We start from the raw sequence: 20,853 nt of genomic DNA, 5'->3' as shown, positions 1-20,853 counted from the left end.
TTGTTAACGAAAAATTAATAGAGATCGCTGATGATTAACAGAACAGAGTACGGGGGGATTTTAGACTTCACCTTGGGAACAAAAACTCTCAGAAATAATTCTAATGACTTGTTAATCTGTTCAACATTTCCTGCATTCCAGACAGGAGGACTGATCAAATCATGACAGAGTAGCATAGCGCTCGAATATTAACTTACGAAAACAGAGAAAGGCCATCAGTACTTAAATTGATGTTGCTCTTTGTGTAGTGGACAACCAAAGGCTGGATTGTGTACATATTTTGGGGGATGTTTTAGTGATACAATCAGTCATCTGAGACACAGCCAAAGTGATACACTTTGAAGAAAGAAATAATATGGACAGCATGTTGAGCATACATAATAACACCCTGCTCTTTCTCTTATTTGTAAATGCAGGAGGCTGCAACAGTACAACTGCCACCGACAACTCGGCACACCAGAAACCCACGTCAAGTCAACCCAACGGAGAAGCAAAAGCAGAATCCAAACCAGCAGACGAGATGGCTCAATCTTCAAACTACGTGACCCAGTCCATGGCTGCCAAAGATCCCAAGGTCGACCCCGACTTCGATCTGATCATGGACGACGATCTAGCCGTGAACAAGTGGCCTGCACAGCTCACCGAGCACCAGAAGAAAGAGCCTATGTCACTCATGGCCCAGGTCATGACACCAGAGCTCTTCGAGAAGCTGAAGGACATTAGGACCCCTACTGCTAACTGGAGTATTGCCCGGGCAATGAACACCGGGACCTGCTACCCAACGTCTTTCGTAGGATGCCATGCCGGAGATCCTGAATCTTACTCCATCTTTAAGGAGCTTCTTCACCCAGTTATTGAGAAGTACCACAAGGGGTACAAGCTTGATGGCTCCATGAAGCACATCACAGACATGGACCCAACCAAGATCACGTCTAAGCTGTCGGAGTCAGCACACTCCAAGATCATCTCCACCCGCATCCGTGTAGCCAGAAACCTCAACTTCTTCCCTCTCAACCCAGGAGGCTCCATCGACACCAGGAACCAGATTGCTGAGCTCATGGAGAAGGTCTTCGCCACCATGGAAGGCGACCTGGCCGGTACGTTCTACCGCCACACCAGTATGACCGCTGAGGAGACCAAATCTCTGGTTGACCGTCACTTCCTCTTCAGAGGCAAAGATAAGATGCAGGCTGCTTCTGGGTACCATCAGCACTGGGCTCAAGGTAGGGGTATCTTCCTCAACAAGGACGAGACCTTCATCGTCTGGTTGAACGAGGGAGATCATCTTCGAATCATCTCTATGGAGAATGGCGGTGACATCATCAGAGTATTCGAGCGTCTATCCAGGGCCATCTCAGCCATCGAAAATGGTGTCAAGAAAATCACCGGGAGAGACTCTGTATTTGCAAGTGATCCACATATAGGTATGATCACATGCTGCCCGTCCAATCTAGGTACAGCTATGCGAGGTAGTGTCCACATTAAGGTCCCAGCCATGGCGGCTGCTATCGGTCTTGCTGAGATCGACAAGATGGCCCGCAAGGTGCAGTGCCAGGCCAGAGGAAGCTCCGGTGAGCACTCTGCGATTGTCGACAGGGTTGACATCTCCAACTGGAGACGCCTTGGCTTCACCGAGTACAACCTCTGCCAAGATTTGGTCAAGGGAGCCAACCTGCTTGCCTCGCTGGAAGACAAGTGCGCCGATGAGAATATAACAGATGCCTCTAAGCTTGATGGACTTCTGGCTGAGCTTACCATGTAGATCGAACTATCCAATTAGAATCAAATCACATGGTGGGCTCAATTTCATAGAGCTGCTGAAGCAGAAAATATTGCTCAACAATTTTCAGCTTAGAAAAAAAGGAGAAAGATACAAGTCATAAATTGTACACGTGATAATGTAGTTTGGCTGGTAACCTTTTTATAGTAAGCATAATTGTTTTGTGCTTAGCTACTGTTTGTGCAGAAGCAGCTCTATGAAATAAGGCCCTGAGCTTAAGTTAAAATCCGATTTCGGCGTCCAATTAAATCCCAAACCCACGATACTTTTTTTCTGTATTGTAGTCATACATTTTGAAGACACTGAATTTATCTGTATGCATGACGTCAGTAATTTCACATTGTCTTCCTTCAGTATTCACCTTGCTTTATGCAAAATAAAACTTTGTGTACCTTTCGTTCTATTTATTTATTCTTCAATTGTCAGTATGTTTTTCAAGTCCCGAGTTAGTCGGAGTATTTTGTTTTGTGTTTGTACAATATAAAGTGGTCATAGAAGACGGTGACTTGCTGGATTTTGGTTACAACTGCCAAAGGCTTTAATTTAACATGATTAGTAACCAGGGCTCAATTTCAAAGAGCTGCTTAAGCACAACAGTAGCTTAGCACAACAAAAATATGCTTGTTTTTTGCTTGATAGAAAATATTAAGCACCATTGATTGCTCAAGTCTCTCTATGAAACTAGCCCTGCCGGAGAAATAAACTTTATATAATATACTTACCACGGTAGAATATAAAATATAATCAAGTTGTTAGAACCCGTGATCCAAACTAAGTATTTATATGAACAATAGACTGTTGCTAGATTGGTGTTTGAACTTTTGGCTTAGTTTTAAGTTGCAGATTGGGTAATAAAACAAACGAAACATTGAATCCGTAGACGATAGCCATGCACATTGTTTAGACACATTTTGTACACATAACTTAAAACAGTGAAACTCTCAAATTTTTCTCTCATAAGAACTACTCTGAATTGTTCGTCTTTAGGAAGTGGTTCTTTATCTTAAATTTTGCAGTGTTCTTTATGTAGAATCGTACACTCTCAAAATATTAGGTTCAGAATCGACTCAAATTCAATGTCCTAGGGGCTTGACTCATTTTGGGTCAGGTTAATCCGGAAACTGTTCAATTAGATTTGGAGTCAGATTCTGCGTCAGTTTGACCCATTGCGGGGTTACTTTGACAAACATCTGATATCTCACTGACCCAGAAATGGATCAGCTCAATGGGACCAAGAAGTGGGTCAATTCTGACTCGTTTTTAGAGTGTATGTTTAAAGAAGGCATTTAGTGTTGTGGTGGCAGATTTTGTGTGTATCTATGCATATCCCATGCAATTATTTAAAGAAATATTGTCGTTAAAAATTAAATTATAAAAGTGAAGATTTAGCTTGGGATTTTTAAGGTCAGATAAAACACACGGTAATAATAGGTTCAACTTTAACAAGTGGTATAAGATGTAACGTTTGCAGTGCAATTGGAAGTGTATATTTTTTTGAGAAAACAAATATTTCTTTGGTACAGATCTTGGACAGGATTTGTACCTTTTTGTTTCTAAATAATTGATGAATTTCAGTATCATATAAACATCCATAAATCGTGAACAAAGTAAACATTCGTTTGAGGTGTTTCAGATGTTCTCTATTCTTTACAGGTACATGTACTTAAAATAACAAATACTTGAAACAGTGTAAAGGTTTGGACATTTCTTTTTGAGATTTTGATTTTGAAAGAATTTGATGACAGACGAAAACTCATTCAATGGGCTTTCTAAGAAATTTCAATTTTCATTTGAATCATTGGTTCAATTCGGTTTTGTGTTTTTTGTTTGTTTACAACTTAAATCTTTAAAAACTGTCTGATCAATTCCCGAAAATTTGGTCATTTGATTAGGGGGTTTTGAGGTTAAATAATAGACTCGCACGAGTCCATGTATTTTTGATGAAATTTGTTAATGTAAAAAAAACTTATTTGAGTTCTTTTGTAGACAGGGTTTACTTTAAAATAAAGATATATTTAGCTTCAGTGATGCACATTTTAGATCAAGTTTTGAACGGATGACTGGGTTTAATTTCAACTTAAACCTGTGTTTCTTTTTACACTAGCTGAACATAAATAAATGCGTGTAAATAACCAGCTTTTAAAAACAAAATCAAATTGAAAGCAATAACTGAATGTCATTCTATAATAACTTCAAATCTTTATCACAATAAATGCAGTAGCAATGTTCAATTGTATAGTTGTGAATTATACCGGAAATATTTTCGCGTAAAATATTCCGGAAACCAACAAAAAAATGTGTAACTTGTTCCAATGTATAATAGACAATTCTGTTTACACGTAGCAAAACTAATATTTGTTTAAACGACATGTACATGTAACATTGGCACAGTTTGACTACTAAATCATAAAATCGGGACCATACTTTCTGAAGGTGGGATTTACATCAATAGGACAAGGCGGGTGTTAACGATTCATCATTCGAATGCAAATAATATTTCGGGATTATTTTTGTCAACTTATAATTGCGCCTGTTCTCTTTGGGTTTATATTGTGCTACATAAAAGCACATGTTTATTTGACACATTTGTAATTTACTAACTTATAAGCTTAAAACCATTTTACTAGGGACATATTGTCACAAGTTAATGTTAAAATAAACCAGATGAAAATTTAGAATTGCAAATCATTGTTATTTTCTACCTAAGAATATGTTTTCCAAGATGGCTGTATTTGGAGGATTGACGACTCGATCCTTATTAAGGAAAAATCCAACGTCATGTGTTTTCCCCAGTGTCATGATAACGGATCGTATAGAACAAGTATGGCGTGGAAATGTTCTGCAAAAGCGATTAAAACTAGAAGCTAAGATATTCCATGTATTCCGTGTATGCAAGATACCATAGATACCAATGTTGCTTCTGAACGGTTTGCCACAAGCAGTTAAAGATATCACCCTAAGCTATCTTATGAAAACGAGAGAAAAATCTCTTCATGTACATATGTACATTTGTATACATGTACATGAACATGTATACCTGACATGGGTGATATAAGACATAAAAGGCCACGGTTATTTCATAGTCACTTCCTTGTGTTCCGCAAGGGATTTAATGAACAAAGTCTATGGGAGGTTCTTAACTACACAGAGACAAAGAAAAGAACAAAGGTGTCTTCATCACAGGGATGTCAAAAATAGAATGTGTGTGTTATAGAACTAGAGTTGAAAACGAGAGGAAATGATATGCACTGGTTCTATGACTTTTGGCAGCAAGGGAGCATGCCCAGTTTCAGCAAACTAAAAAATGGCAATAAGTAATTTTTAAGTAAACTTTTTTGAGACAATCTTGATCCTGCTTGTTTGCTAAATGTTGCTAAAACATTTCTTAATAGGACGACTTGCGTTCCCCATACTTATTTTCTGATGGTATAGTTGGTGCATTTTGTTAGCAAACGGATTAGTAGTGTAACTATAAGGGCGCAGGGGCTCCAAATTATGCCCCCCCCCCCCGTGCCCCATTTGGAATATGGATTGCTTCTAGATTTAAAATTACCAGAATTTTTGTTTCTACATTTTACAAGCTTTAATGTGATAACTTCAATGTCTTTCAAAATATTTTTCTATTTACACACGTAGACAATGTATTAGTTTTGACACTCGCGGTAAAAGGTTATCTTATAAAAATCAGAAAAGGGCGCTGAAAGGGGGTTTGAAAACGGAAACTACCCAGGCCAGATGTACCCCCCCCCTTCACCCCCCCCCCCCTTCACCCCCCCCCCCCCCCCCCTTCACCCCATATAATGTTAGCCTATAGTTTCGGCCCAAGCAATGTATTCAGACAATGTTGTGACTGCATTGTGTTTACACTGTTGTGACGACTGCAGGGTACTTACACTTTTGTTCCGATACAATGATGTTACAAACTCGAGGTCAGTGAGAATAGAAAACTATGCTCTAATTCACCATTAAGAATTAAAACGTGAATGTCTTTAAAGGCACTAGCTGGACATTATTTGTAGTAAAATGTACTCAAAATATGTGTTGCCATAACGACTTAACTTGGTAACCAGCAATGAAGAGCTGTTCAGTATACATGTACATGTACAACATTGTGATAAACGGCTTCATCTGAAGTAATGTAGGTTTTGATAACGAGATAATTTTAATACTTCAGACCTGAAGCCTTTTATAAGGCATCTGAAAGCACACAATAGTGCAACAATGCGTTTTCTTTCATTATTCTTCTACAACTTCAATGACAAATTCAGTCAAAATATTCACAGATTTGTTATTTTGTGCAAGTGTTGGGATACACCAAGTGGGAACACTGGTCTTTGACAATTACCAAAGGTGTTCAGTACCCTTTAAGTCCACTGGTATTCATCAAACATGGTATAACCGACTTTTACAAAAGGTGTTTCCACACCGTCTGGTGTTGAGTATTTTGAATTCTTTGCTTCAAGGACGGGATTGGTGATTACTCTTCTACCATCCCTTCCTTATGCTAATATATATCGTAAAGCATGTGTTATTGGAATTCCATTGGTTCAAACCATGGCTTTAGCTCCGGGGCTTGTCTTTAAGGCTGACAATGAAGTAGCTATATCGACTTTAATAACTTTCATAATCCTGATAATGGAAAACAAAACATCACCCAAAGCAAGCTGCTGCGTGCCACTCATATCTCTAAAACAACATGGCATATTATCTTCTAAAATATTCAACGGCTGATTAATTAGTGAAAGCATCATAGTGCAACCGTGTCGTGTCATTTTGCAATTCCAAATAAGGACTCGAGATTGTTCAATGAGTTAATTACAAGTCATCCGAGAGAATAGTCACACTGATTGTCGATATGCTTAGTTTTAACAACTGCGCTGCAAATAACTATATGGCCCAAGCCTCAAGAACGCCATTAAAAAAAACTTTACGAAAAAACTTTAAACGAGGGTGCTTTCTACAGTCATTATTCCCTTGCGACTTCGGTGACCAATTTAGTCCAAATTTTCAAAGGATGGTTGTTTTATAGCTGTCAGAGATGCGGCTGTGTTCCTAACGCGGTACAAAACACACCCTAAAAGGTTTTGGATTCCTAGTAAAGTCCAGCGTTCCTTCCGTAGTGGGCGGGGTCTCATCTGGAGGAGGCTGAACCCGGAAGTGTTTCATTATTGACGTGAAGAAGATGAAGATTTCCATCTTCCCGAGAGATTCACCCATGCAGGCTCGACTGCCTAGTCAAACAAAATCAGACCAAACGGAGTTGTGAAATTTACTGGATTTTTTTCAAGCTATTTTAAATTTTCTGTTTCATCATTGTGCTTTGTGCACTTGAACGGTTCTTCTATATTTTGTGCAAAAAAGCCTGACGTTTCGACCCATCAGAGTCTTTCGCGAAGGCTTCTATATTTTTGACTAGCTTTTTTTTTTAATCTTGTTGACTTGATGTACAAAATGTCCGCGATTTAGGTATTGTCTGCCAATTATTTTTTATTTCGATTGTGATGATTACTGTACCAATAAAGAATAGGGCACGATCTTTTCAAAAAAGGTAGGCATTATGTTTGTAGCATCAATATTTATTGCGCCATTGATCAGAAATAAAGTAGAATCCAATAGCTTTCTAACATATATGCCACTGCGCAGTCATGTTGGATTTGATTAATTATTCGCTATCTTTATCATTGATTAATTACAACATGACAACATCCAAGGTGCATGACCTGCTATTCATCACACGTGGCTTCTATATCTCCAAGAGCTGAGATTTGCAGAGTACATTGACTTGTTTTTTAAAGGTTGGTGGTCATGACAGTAAGGATACAAAACATCACTGCCTATATGTATAAGTTTAGTCATAGAATCAGCAAGGTTACAGAGTATGATGTTTATACTAGAACCGCTTTTCTGTGAAACATTTCTCTCTGATATGAAGAGAAAACTGTATATCTAATAGCCTACAAAAACAACGTAACAGATTTCGGCCCAATGTATTTCTTGCTGAAAATTGTTCATGCTTTTCACTATTGTCATCTTACTTACACAATGGATTTAGCAAAAATGTCCACAGGCTTGTTATTTCATATTATATGGTTGGTCACAGAAAACATAAACACTGACTGCGACTTCTGGCAGCTCTACCAATCCTGCATAAAATACCTTTAACAAGTAATTAACAGTATGCGAGGAATTCCTATCTTGCAACTATTCCCAGAATGATTAACTCAAATAAAAACGTGACTTCTAATTACGAGCAGATTTCTCAATGAGCATGTTCGTATTGTTTTAGTTAGTCTTAGTGTGACTGACATTTACACCAAATATGTCTGTATAATTATAGTATTTGTTCACTCTGACGTCACACGCACCTACTGTCTGCCCATTGGTCAGCCATTTTGGGTAGTCTATTTGCATGTAAAGACAGTGGCGCCCATCTAACATCAGCTCAAAACATTCACTAGACAGTAACATAATGGTAATGTGATTCCCAAAATAGTGTCAACAAGATTTATCGTGTGATAATATCAGATGAATTGTGTATATGTTTAAAAGGAAACCACATTTTTATATAGGGAAACATCCGAAGGGGAAACATCCATCCGAACGGGAAATGGTGTTTACATCCCCTTGTGGGAGTTTACCTTAAGTTCCCATGATGGGAAGATGTTTTAAAACAAACAAACCAGCAGGACACAAACTATATGCAAATTAACAAAATATGCATACAACAACCAAACTAATGACAGTGTTGAGCGTGAACAAAATGAGGAAGTCACATTCTATTTGACAGTAAAAGGGGCCATTCAGAATTATCTAATTGTCATTGTTTACAAATGTCAAGTACCATTGACCAATGATATCATAAAATATATTAACAAACGGAAAAAGAAGACAAAATACCTGGCCAAAATCATACATTTCATTCCTGATTAAACCTACAAAAGTAAAAGTTTAAAGCTACTGACATTTGAGACCTTTGATTTAAAGTATCTGGTTCATTTGAGGCATTACTTGTTCTTCAGTGTGTATAGATTATATTATGAAGTAAGATGGATGGGTGTGCTAAATCAACTTCAAAGGAATCGTCCCTTACACACTAACAACTTCCGGGTCAAAATTAACCCGGATTCCGAGTACCGTAGATCATGACCTATTTCCGCTGACCCGAAAACTGGCAAAAAAAATAATACATGGTAATGGTTCAAACTGACATAGAATCTGAGGGGAACAAATCATATTTTTAGGCCAGTTTCCGGGTCAACTTGACCCCAAAACAGGTCAGGCTCAATGGGACCCCCGGGTCAATTCTGACCAGATAGTTTTTAGAGTGTAGTTCAACTAGATTTCTTACCAGCAGAGAACGGTATGAATCCTTCGTGACGGACCAGCTCGGTACCCTCATCGTTCAGGAATCGACCGGGGTCAAAATGTCTTTGCGTCCGCCCAGATCGAGGCGTCATGATGTACAGACCTGGAAGTAGTATACATGTATATTAAAGGCACGTAAAATCAGAAAATGATAGGATACAAATATACAGGAAATAAGTGGTGGTCCGTTTTAGCCAGGGTCCAATTTCATAGAGCCGTTTAAGCACAAAAAGTAGCTAGGCATAACAAAATTGCGTCTCCAGAATAAGGTTACCAGCAAACTTCCACGTCACAATAATTTGTGACTGGTATCCTGCTTATTTCTGTGGTGGGTGGGTGTTGGAAAATATATAAGAGGAAAATATATGTTGCACTTCAATGACTCACTATATAAGTAATAAATAAATATATGCGTGACCTTCCGTAAGCAACAGCTACTTCAGATGTAAATAAAATACAAGGTAAAATACAGAAATTATTGTCGACTGTTCTGCGAAAAAAAAGGTATGTAACGGTAAATGCCTAAACATCAGTGTTGCAGGTCTTGGATTTTCCTCTATGTATCCCCCTCGTGCAAGACCCATATCATGCTGTCTCCATCTTGGTCATGTTCCTTGCATTAAACAACAATAACAAATGATAATATCATCGTTTTTCAAAGAGGAACCAGACTATTTTGTTCTTCCAGCCTCGGTTTGGAATATATTGATGTCAATGGGAAAACTTCAAGATAATAAAGGTCTTTAGGGTCTCGACTATACAAAACTGTACAACTGCTATGGGTTTTCCAACCATAAGTGACAATTATTGATCATCATGGGACACAAAATTACACGTTAAGGAATAACAACTATGTTTTCAAATAGTTTATTACCTTACTACAATTCACAAAATGGTTGCTGAATTTCAACTGTTATTAATACCATGGAGGAAAATGCATTTCCTTCCTCCATGGAAAGACCAAGCTCACCATTAAAGCATCCTGACCTATTAATGAACGACTACCCATGGCTGACACACTTATACCACTGCACAAACGACGACAGACCGCAATTGTGTGTGCCCAAAGTGAACGGCAAAAGTTATTCAATATTACGTAATAAAACATTCCAACTTCAACTATGGGAGATTCTGTATTGACAATTAGCATCGAATTAAATACAGACTTAATGCCATTCCATTAAAGATTGGATAGTCAAAGCTGGATCCGACACATGTGTCCTTCATTTCAAACTACCCTCCGCCAAATGTTGTGGTCTGTCTTATTGTACAGGTCGCCCAATGCTCGTCGGCCATTTGGAAATTTGAGGTAGTTCACGCAGCGCGGAACGCAATTTTGTTTCTGTACGTATCAAAATTGCCACTGTCGTAGTGCTTATAATGGGGAAATTTTGTAATCTCTAAAACGACTCAAAAATGGGAATCCTTAGAAAATCGGGACGTTTTGAGAGGATGGCAACATTTTATACTACAGGGAAAAATTGCGCGGGGAACAAACATCAACAAAGAAAACTCAAGATGGTCTCTAACTTCATCAAGACTAATAATGAAAACATGTTTTCTTTACAAAGGGTTTACGTGAAAAGATTGCTGCTCCTTGGATATGATGAAGCTGTTTGCTTTTTTTCTCAAAAAAATGCACAAATAATTTTTAATAATGCATGCATTGCCACATTTTATTTCATTTCAATTGATTTGTACACATCGACTCGGAAATATCGAACGGCCTTTGCTCGTGGGAACAGTTGGCCCACCGGCATTAACTGCAGGTCTACTAGTCTACTCATAAAGTGTTGCTCCGTAACAAACCCCATATTTTGAATTGGAGCAGACCCGCACATTTGGGTCAAACAAACAACTCCGAATTGGCAAACACAATAGAAGTTCAAAATACAGAAACCTTGAATGTTCACACTTCTTGCTTTCTTCTTGTCACTGCACATTTAATGCAGGTTAATTGTACTGCAGTACTGCGGCATGGGTAGAATTTAAAGATATTCTATCCACCCTCTAGGAATTAGACTTGTGGACAAGTCGTTAAATCGGCCCACGCGCTGAGATAGTGCTCTCGCGAGATCACTGCTCTCGCGCGAACTGATGGCTCCCCGATTTCGACTTCTCAAACTAGGAATGTGTGCAAACTAGTTCATTTTACATCAATACAGACAGGCAGGTCACAGGAGAGTTCAAATGATAGAAGAGGCAGACAACTTGTGTATCAGTTTCCATAGTAACCATAATCCTTATCATTTTTAAGGTCAGCCAGATGGGCAAATGGGCCAAGGTTGAAAATATGTGTTGTTTGTCTGGGTGCGCCGCAAAAATACCTCACAATTATTGTAAACATTTCAAAGTCCAATGACAAATAAGCTATTCAGTGTGAATCTACAGTTTTCTTAAGTTCAGCCAATATTATTTGGGTGTTAATGGGTTTTTTTTTTGTTTTTTTTTTCTCAGTTTCTCATAAAATTGTTGATTTGGATGACAGTAAGGTTTGTTGGTATTGGACATTGGGCATTCACAGCGGATTTCTACGTTTGAGGTTTCGATATTGGACATCCACATAGATTGGTACAGTGAAAATCAAATTTCCATTTTAGAGACTGCTGTACAAATATTATACATGTCCAATGTCCAATATCGAAAGAAGTAGACATTCGCTGTATGAACCTCTGCAAATGTCCAACATCCAATATCAAACTGACTGTGCTATCTTTTGGGGAAAGTTTGACACTGTAAAAAAAAAACAGTCTTAGTGATCCCATTGCATGCAGTGAGCTCGTGTATCTGTACTCACTACCTCGATCGTTTCACAAGGCCTTGGGTTTGCTATATTCGGCTTTAATGCAGAATGCTCCAAAGAATCAATGAATATTTTACAGAGTTATTGGCATCCCAATAACAGCTGCTTGCAGCTTATTTGAGATTGTCATTAACTTTATTATTTTCGGTGCTTTAACGAATTAGAAATGTTGTCGCATACATAAGCACGATTAGATTTTCTCCAGATGGTCCCCTTTGTATATTATGTAAAATACGTGTAGTCATGTAGTTTCAGATTAAAGTGACATTTTGTTTAGATTTGATATGGACAGTATTCACGAGAACTTCCTGCAACATGCGTTACACAACACATGGGACCAACGGCTTTACGTCCCATCCGAAGGACGAAGCAATGGTTAAGGGTCTTGCTCAAGGACACAGTGTCACGGCTGGGGATTCGAACCCACACTCTGCTGATCAAAAACACCAGAGTTTGAATTCGGTGCTCTTAACCGCTCGGCCACGACACTTGCATGTGATATTGTTTGTCCCCACAGAGCTTGGGTAAGTACTGAGTATACAGTGTTACAACACCTCAGTGTATATATTGGGTAAGACCAAAAATAAATATTATTTATCTCCGATGCAAATTTCAATCTGTTATTATGTGTCATTCATTGTTATACATTTAAAAAAATTGTTATCACTAACCAAATATTCACCCAGACTTCAATGCCTTTCGGAATCTTGTAATCAAATATGGTGGCATCGGTGTAGGCTGCCCTGACTACCATGTACGAAAGGCTAGCGGCTCGCTGTATCTCCATCAGGGTAGCCTGACTATATGGTAAAGACTCACGATCTTCCCAGCTGATTGGACGATCTCCAATGACCTACAAACAAATCAGCGACAAAGTGACAGATGAAATAGCATCAACATTAAATCACATTAATAGACAACACCCAGAGTCAACTAGATTAGAAACCGTAGGCCTGTGTCGAGTTTTAAAATAATGATATTTTAAAAATACTATTTAAATCAACGAATAAATAAGGCCTACATAAATACATGGAAAATATAAATTTTCCTCTGCGATGGTATCCTTGAGATATTACTTTGGGATAACTATGAGATACTAACGAGGGTATCTTGGGATATCCTTGAGATATTAACGTAGGGTATCCATCAGACATTATATTGGGATATCCTTGAGATATAACTTTGGGATATCCTTGATATAATATCTTGGGATATCGGATATCTTTGAGATATTAACCTGGAATATCCTTGAGATATTATCTCGCCATATGCTTCAGATATTACTCTGGGATATCCTTGATGTGTTACTTTGGGATAAACTTGTTATCTTGGGATATCCCTAAGATATTACTTTGGGATAGCCTTGATATATTATCTTGGGATATCCTTAATATATTTTCTGGTGATATTCTTGAGGGTGCATGCATAGATTTTTTCTTGGGACGTACTTGAGGTTAAAACACGAAGTATAGCAATTAGGGGCGGTGTCAAAAGTAGTTGACGAAACATTTGTATAAATCTAAAAACAACCGTCATCGTCATCTTGCTCTCCCAGCCTCAGTTTGGAAAACATTATTTCAAATGTGTAGAAAGCTAGATGACGTTTCAAACAGCCATGAACTTTGTTAACTCTTCCTCCTCATTTCAATTTTCTGAGACTTCTTGTATATTTTCTTACATCTTTCCTCTAGGAGTATGACTGGCAGTGCTAGAATTGAAATCCCACACAGAGACTCACAAAGGTTGACAAACGCATTCCAAGGTTAAATCCTCCGCCAGATGATGACGTAGGGGCAATAAATAATTATCCTAAAACAGCTGCAAATGCTAAAATGGTGGCTAAATGCAAGCATGGAGGAAGGGTGAAAGCCTTAGGTGACTCGACTTGCTCTACTGATGACAGCAGTGAACTTTCAGCTTTGTTTCTTTTTCAAACACTGAACAAAATGTGTGCGTGGTTTTCACTAGGCCCCACCGATCTCATCCAAGACTGTTCTTGTTCAGGATGTAGTGATGCATGTTGGGAAGATATTACTTCAGTGGGCGCAATGCGTATAATCACAATCGTACACACATGATTATTATGATCAAGCACAAAAGATCCAAAGTAAGATTATATTTTTGGATCGATCCTTATTCCTAGTAAGGCAAAGAATTATAGTAAAATGTTTCATGATGAACACAATAGTTATGGTTAGTCAATATAAACAGAAGGAAGTGACCGGGGGTTATTAGCCAGTGTGTAATGTTTTACTCCAAATTTTTAACTATGTAACTGTTCATGTAATTCTGCTGCTGGCAGCGAATTGAATAGAATTTTAATAAACCATTGAATGAATGAATGAAATGAATGCCAACAGTTCTTGTGCAGCTAAAGTTATAGAGCCCTCTATAACTATTGTTAGATTTGACCAAAAGTTTGACCTCAACTAATCTACCTCAGCATGATGTGTTAAACATCAAAATAATATGACCCTATAGAGGGCCTACCTTCTTAATTTCTTGATGGACTCGATCCTGAATATCAAGAAGGAGACTCATATAAAGCAAAGACCACAAGAGTGTGAAAGAAGCAGATTCAATCCAAGCGCCAAGTAAATCCATCAGAACATACGATAGCTCATCATATAGCTGAAATTCTCTGGATCCTGATCAATCTTCGCCAGGTAAGCATCGGTGAAATCTCGTGGTTCCTCACCTACACTTCGAGAGTCCGCGTGTTTTTGAATCTGATCTTCCAAGAAGTCGTCAAGACCTTTTGCCGCCTCTTTAACACTGGTACCACCCGACGTACTAAAGCCACTGTTGTCGAGCATGAGTACCCGCGAATATTTTGAGGAGACTTTGGAACACGTGGTCATCGTGAGCTTAGCGAAGTCCAAAGATCAATGCAAAGAGAACGTTTGCCGTGTGTGCACCCAGCAAATCCCTGCAGTCTACTGCTTGATTTTGAAGACCATTTAAACATAGAAAAGAACAAGAATTATCATTGACTGATTCAAACGCACCTTTTTCTACACCTGGGTCAGAATTGACCCAGTTCGGGGCGTTTCCGGGTCAGGCGAGGAAAGATACCACATGAAAACAAAAACAAATTATCTCTTATCGTATACGAATACATACGAATAACCTATCGTGTACGTACACGATAAATTTAAACTTACTGTGTACGTACACAATACGTCAACGTGTACGAGATTTGCCGCATCCGCTGCCGTATGAAATACTGAATTTTACCTTTAAATTCTTGACAAGTTCCAACTTGTTTTGTGATGGAGCCCTCGAGGCTGACTTTACCGAAGCCAAAGCTACGAAGTGTAGTCAGAGCGAAACTTCGCTGGTTCTTCCATCGGTCACCACAAGGGGCATCAAAAATACCTGGATATCAGAACAAAAAATTGGATTTGAAACTTTGCATTAAAGGCTGTGGACACTATTGGTAATTACTCAAAAAAATTATTAGCATAAACCTTTCTTGGTGACGAGTAATGGGGAGAGGTTGATGGTATAAAACATTGTAATAAACGGCTCCCTCTGAAGTGCCATAGTATTTGAGAAAGAAGTAATTTTCCACGAATTTGATTTCGAGACCTCAAGTTTTGAACTTGAGGTCTCGAAATCAACCATCTAAACGTACACAACTTCGTATGACAAGAGTGTTTTTTCTTTCATTATTATCTCGCAACTTCGATGACCGATTGAGCTCAAATGTTCACAGGTTAGTTATTTTATGCATAATGTTGAGATACACCAACTGTGAAGGCTAGTCTTTGACAATTACCAATAGTGTCCACTGCCTTTAAGAGAGATTTGCGGTAGTACCCATGTGAACATCTCTTTAGAGTAGAGTTTGTTCTGAAAAGAACCGGTGGTTAACGACTCAACGTTTTGGTTAGATTATGCTCTGGTCGCCTTCAGGAGCAAATACATTTGCTAAATAAAATGTATACAAACCATGTTTATGTGACAACTCAACATGAATTTTGAATTGTTAAAATAAGCATAATTTTGTTGTGCTTATAAGCACAACAAAATTATGCTTACCAGAAAAGGGTTACCAGCGAAAACACCAATTCAAATGTGGCGTTTGTGACTTGTTTCCTATTTATTGTTGCTTGGCAGAAATCTTTTAGGCAAATTTTCTGCTCTCTGAAATTGGGCCCTTAAATAATATAAAGGATTTGTTAATCCGAGTCGGGTCATGCTAACCATCATCAGGATACAAAGGATTTGTTAATCCGAGTCGGGTCATGCTAACCATCATCAGGATACAAAGGATTTGTTAATCCGAGTCGGGTCATGCTAACCATCATCAGGATACAAAGGATTTGTTAATCCGAGTCGGGTCATGCTAACCATCATAAGGATACAAAGGATTTGTTAATCCGAGTCGGGTCATGCTAACCATCATCAGGATACAAAGGATTTGTTAATCCGAGTCGAGTCATGCTAACCATCATCAGGATACAAAGGATTTGTTAATCCGAGTCGGGTCATGCTAACCATCATCAGGATATATGGCACACTAAAAAATCTTCTCAGTGTCTATCTAACCCAGCAAAATAATTTGCTATGTAGGGGCCTATATGGGAAGATATACCTCCCTTTTGCAAGAAAAGAACACTGCATGCCAATTTAATACTTGACTCGTATAATGGTGAAACCGACACAAGAACTTATCAATGCTTTCAATCCTTATCTAATACAAATACAAGTACATTCCATATATTCCTTTCAGATAGCGAGGTAATAGCTTTGACCTCTCATCATCTCATTCATGCCATAGAGGAGAAGCTGCAATATTCTCCCGCGCATTATGATTTAGCACGTAGGCCTCTGAGGTCTCAAGGTAAATTTGTATATTATTTTCCAGACGGTCCCTGATCGGATCGTAACTAAGATTGAGCGGACCTCTTAAAGACATTGTCCTTATGCATCAGACGATTTTAGTCATGAATTTTGTTATGTGGCAGGATTTTATGTTGCAGGGCATGCATGGGACCATGGTCGAGGGATGCGGGATGCAGCATGTACATATTATGTTGTTGTTGTTGTTGTTGTTGTTGTTGTTGTTGTTTTGAGAGTTTATTTGCACGAAAAAGATGAAGTAGCACTGGCCACCAGAGCACCAATGAAAGCGAGATTATGTAAAGATAATTATACAAAGAGACATGATCATTCAAAAACAAATAAATAAACCAGTTACAAGAATAACGTGTGGACTGCGTAAAAATACAAACGTCGGGCATGGTTTAACCTACCGTAAGATATAAGTATGCTTAATACAAATGGCAGGAGAAATTGTTGACCGATAATTTGAAAATTATTTTCGTCTTATTAATGCTGTTACTTTGAGGACCATTGTGGGATATAGGTACTGAACCAAATCTTAGGTCGCAACACTTTTGCTTAAAGCAACTCAGAATGAAAAAAAAAAATTAAATTGTTTTTTCTTGCTTTATTGTTATTATACGCATTAGTTTGTACTTTGATGGATTGAAAGCTTCTACTTTCTTCTTCCGGAGTTGGGGGTTGTGGGGGAAATCTGATGGTTTTAGGCCTTTTTACCCTTTTTGTTTTAAAGACATGCTGTAAAGATGTATAGAATTTAGTTGTCATGTCTAACCAAAAGGCTGTTTGTTAAATACATGCCTAAGGGGGTGCTGTTCATATAGGGTGTCCAGATTGAAAAGCAGTAACCATGTATTACTTTACCCATGCTTTACCCGTGTAAAGTCCAAGGTTGTCTCCCCTTCACCGTTCATCATTGTTCAATTGGTCTCTTTTATCTGGATGCTAATAATACGCTTGAGCACAAGAGGGCGCCATTTCAATTAACTTGAGAATGATTTCATTGAACTTGCAATTATTGTTTAACTTGTGACTGCCCTTCTTACCTTTATATTCAAGATTGTGTACCTCAGACGATGGATATCGCGGCTTATCTGCAAAGTCCAATTCCGTCTTCACCAGCACCTCTCGAGCTGCCTCCCAACCCGTCACAAACACCACCCAACGCCCCTCCATCTTCACGCTGAACACACTACCGTATTTATGTGCCAACTCGACCCACTTGTTCAGGAACTCATCGCCCGTACCGAAGTCGACCAGAAATGGGACGGTCTGTGGGTCCGGTGGAGAGCCATTTTTGCCAGGTTGATGGTTCCCCATAGTTATACAGTCATAAACTGGTTATAAACAGCATTGTTTTTAAACACAAAATCAACAGTGCAGAAGCTATCTATAACTCAGTTAAACAATTTTCTCCAGAGCCACGTACTCTCTCAACCGGAGTCAACCTTGAACCCTCATAATTATTTATAAACCAAAAACAGCCAGTGCCTTTACTGAAAACACAGAGTATCCTACACACGGTATTTGTCCGTGTAGAATGTTAAATGCACTGTGGAGCACAACAACGGGACCAGACAAATATTTCTTCGGTTACAGTTTCAACAATCGTTGCATAGGGGGGGGGGGGGGGGGGGGCATGATCATCTGGGCCTCCATTGTGTCTTCATTGGGGGCTTGGAGTCTCAGGAATTCTTAAAGGCAGTGGACACTATTGGTAATTGTCAAAGACTAGCCTACACAGTTGGTGTATCTCAACATATGCATAAAATAACAAACCTGTGAAAATTTGAGCGCAATCGGTCATCAAAATTGCGAGCTAATAATGAAAGAAGAAAACACCCTTGTCACACGAAGTTGTGTGCGTTTAGATGGTTGATTTCGAGACCTCAAGTTCTAAACTTGAGGTCTTGAAATCAAATTCGTGGAAAATTACTTCTTTCTCCAAAATTATGGCACTTCAGAGGGAGCTGTTTCTCACAATGTTTTATACCACCAACCTCTCCCCATTACTTGTCACCAAGAAAGGTTTTATGCTAATAATTATTTTGAGTAATTACCAATAGTGTCCACTGCCTTTAAGAAGATTTAATAGGGAGGAAACTAGTGTACTAATTCTAGAGCCTTAAATTTGGCATGTTATGGAAACATTTTGTGGAAAACCCCTGCCCCATCCTCCGGCATGTTTCAACGTATACTTGAGACCCTTTCCGAATGGCTTCGGATTGGACTCCGGCTGCTGGACACTCACCTACTTTTAGAGCGCACGATTTCGAAATGACTGATGGAGCGGAGGCGTGTATAAACCGTATTTTTTAAAAGACACAGCGTGGAAAATTAACATCCATGAACAGATCTACTTAAACTCAATACAGTATCTTATTTTCATGTTGAAAACGAAAAAGTAGACAAGTTAGGTATTGAATACTTTTAAGATAAAAGATACATTTTAAGAAAATGAAAAATAAGGGAATTTGATTTCGCTGCAGGCTGTTCGAACAGTAAACGTATAATAGACAACCAAATAGCACCTCAACAAATTCTGCTGATCATTACTTGAAAGTTAAGAAAACTCATAAACAAAAGTGGGCCGGTGGTTTGTTAAAAAAGAACTGTACAACTCATAAATAAACATTGGTTTGGCCGGTGTCACAGACGAATATCACCGGGGATTATGTCCCCTAGTTTGGCAAGTTAAGTTGTCTAGAAATTTCGTCGATAGCGCCCTCTTTTGACTAAACTTTCTACAGCCTAATTCTTTGACTAAGGCCGTGTCCGAAACGGCTACAGCTACGGCTAGATCGCGCGCGTCTGCCTATTCTTCAACACTGGTAGACGCGCTGATCTAGACGTAGCTGTAGCCGAAGTCGTCTTTTCGGACACGGCCTTACACAGGGGTGCGTTTTGGCGACCCCAACCAAAGCCCAACCAACTCAGCAAGTCGGTTACCGGTTGGTCTGAACAGCATCGTCACCGCGCTCAACCGAATACGCAAAAACGCTCAACCGATAACCAATGTTTCTGGTTGGGGTCGCCAAAACGCACTCCAGGTGACACCGGGTTAATCTAAAATGGTCCCTTGTCCGTATCCGCAATGATAAAAACAGATGTATACACATGTACGTCGGATTCAACTGCGAATCTCCAGAACCATGAAGGTCATGTGCAATGATTAGAGGTCAAAGGTGATTATGGACGTGGTCTCAACAGCAGATCTACGGCGTTATTTACGAGCCTCGAAGTGTGATGTTCAGGCTACATAGTCCTAGCTAACCCCGCACACTTCGACATTACTATTATGTGCTTAGTCAAATTGTTGAGACTTAAGATAATGTGTTTATGTTTACTGGGAAGCTGAAATTAAGTATGTTAAAACATTCATTGAACAATTGTTATCGAACCAATTTTCTGAGGAATCATTGAAAAGTTATCGTGGAATTTTTTCGTTTCGCTAACATTGCTTGTTGCAGCTGTAGTGGTATGGAATTTTGGAAGTATTCAATGGGATCTAAAATAAATGTGATCCACAGGGGGTCCCATTGAACCCAATAATTGAATCCAACTGAATCCCGTTGAAAATATCAATGGGACTCAATGGGATTCAACTCGAATTTTGTTCCTGAGTACCGTACATAATATTGAGTATAGTCTATAAATAAATCAATTCAATTAATTACTTATTGTCAATTACAAAGATAAAAATGGAAAATGTACATGTCTAAACATTGATGAAAGCTTCACCACGGACAGAACACTAAACAAGACAAGTATAAAGATATTATGGTCGACCTCCTAGACGCTAGGCCGACAGTTAGCCAACAGGTGTGAATCTACATTTTAAATGTAGGCCTATATACAGAGGACTGTTAAAGATAAAAAGCACCATTATTACATTTTGGTCTAAAAGTTTAAAGCCCCAAATTCCACAGACTTTTCATTTCATGTACATAATTTGGTTAAGCAAAATGTTGACACTGTCTGCAATTGTTTTTGTCAGTACAAATCCTGTCTTAATGCATTCAACATAGCAATTTGTCTTATTATTCAGTATTTA

At 38.7% G+C, this 20,853-nt stretch overlaps 2 protein-coding genes and 1 pseudogene across 3 annotated transcripts in view; 1 reads left to right on the top strand and 2 right to left on the bottom strand.

Annotated features, from left to right (window-relative positions):
* LOC117306820 (arginine kinase-like) overlaps window positions 1-1,871 on the top strand; it is a 7,319-nt gene extending 5,448 nt beyond the window's left edge. For both annotated transcript variants that reach the window (XM_033791352.1, XM_033791353.1), the window contains one exon: window positions 417-1,871. In XM_033791352.1, coding sequence (XP_033647243.1) covers window positions 417-1,762 — 1,346 coding nt within the window. In that variant the 3' untranslated portion in view covers window positions 1,763-1,871. The remainder of the gene's footprint in view (window positions 1-416) is intronic.
* Window positions 1,872-6,084: 4,213 nt separating this feature from the next.
* Window positions 6,085-14,827, bottom strand: LOC117307244 (annotated as a pseudogene).
* Window positions 14,817-18,119, bottom strand: LOC117303295 (cytochrome P450 2D11-like). The gene is made up of 3 exons (XM_033787465.1): window positions 17,846-18,119; window positions 15,186-15,326; window positions 14,817-14,890 (listed from the first exon to the last, which is right to left on the bottom strand). The coding sequence occupies exons 1-3, from the start codon at window positions 18,117-18,119 to the stop codon at window positions 14,817-14,819; spliced, it is 489 nt and encodes a 162-aa protein (XP_033643356.1).
* Between the last annotated feature and the right edge of the window lie 2,734 nt (window positions 18,120-20,853).

The sequence above is a fragment of the Asterias rubens genome, chromosome 2 (genome assembly GCF_902459465.1).
Source record: "Asterias rubens chromosome 2, eAstRub1.3, whole genome shotgun sequence".
In the NCBI taxonomy this organism is placed as follows: Eukaryota; Metazoa; Echinodermata; class Asteroidea; order Forcipulatida; family Asteriidae; genus Asterias; species Asterias rubens.
Note: the sequence above shows the minus strand (reverse complement) of the source record. Positions and strands in the feature narration are given on the sequence as shown.

Coding starts and splice junctions, on each gene's coding strand:
- LOC117303295 (XM_033787465.1), bottom strand. CDS start 18,119: ATGGGGAACCATCAACCTGGCAAAAATGGCTCTCCACCGGACCCACAG. Junction 15,327..17,845: donor ACACAATCTTGAATATAAAG/GTAAGAAGGGCA, acceptor TCTGATATCCAG/GTATTTTTGATGCCCCTTGT. Junction 14,891..15,185: donor AACTTGTCAAGAATTTAAAG/GTAAAATTCAGT, acceptor TTCAAAATCAAG/CAGTAGACTGCAGGGATTTG.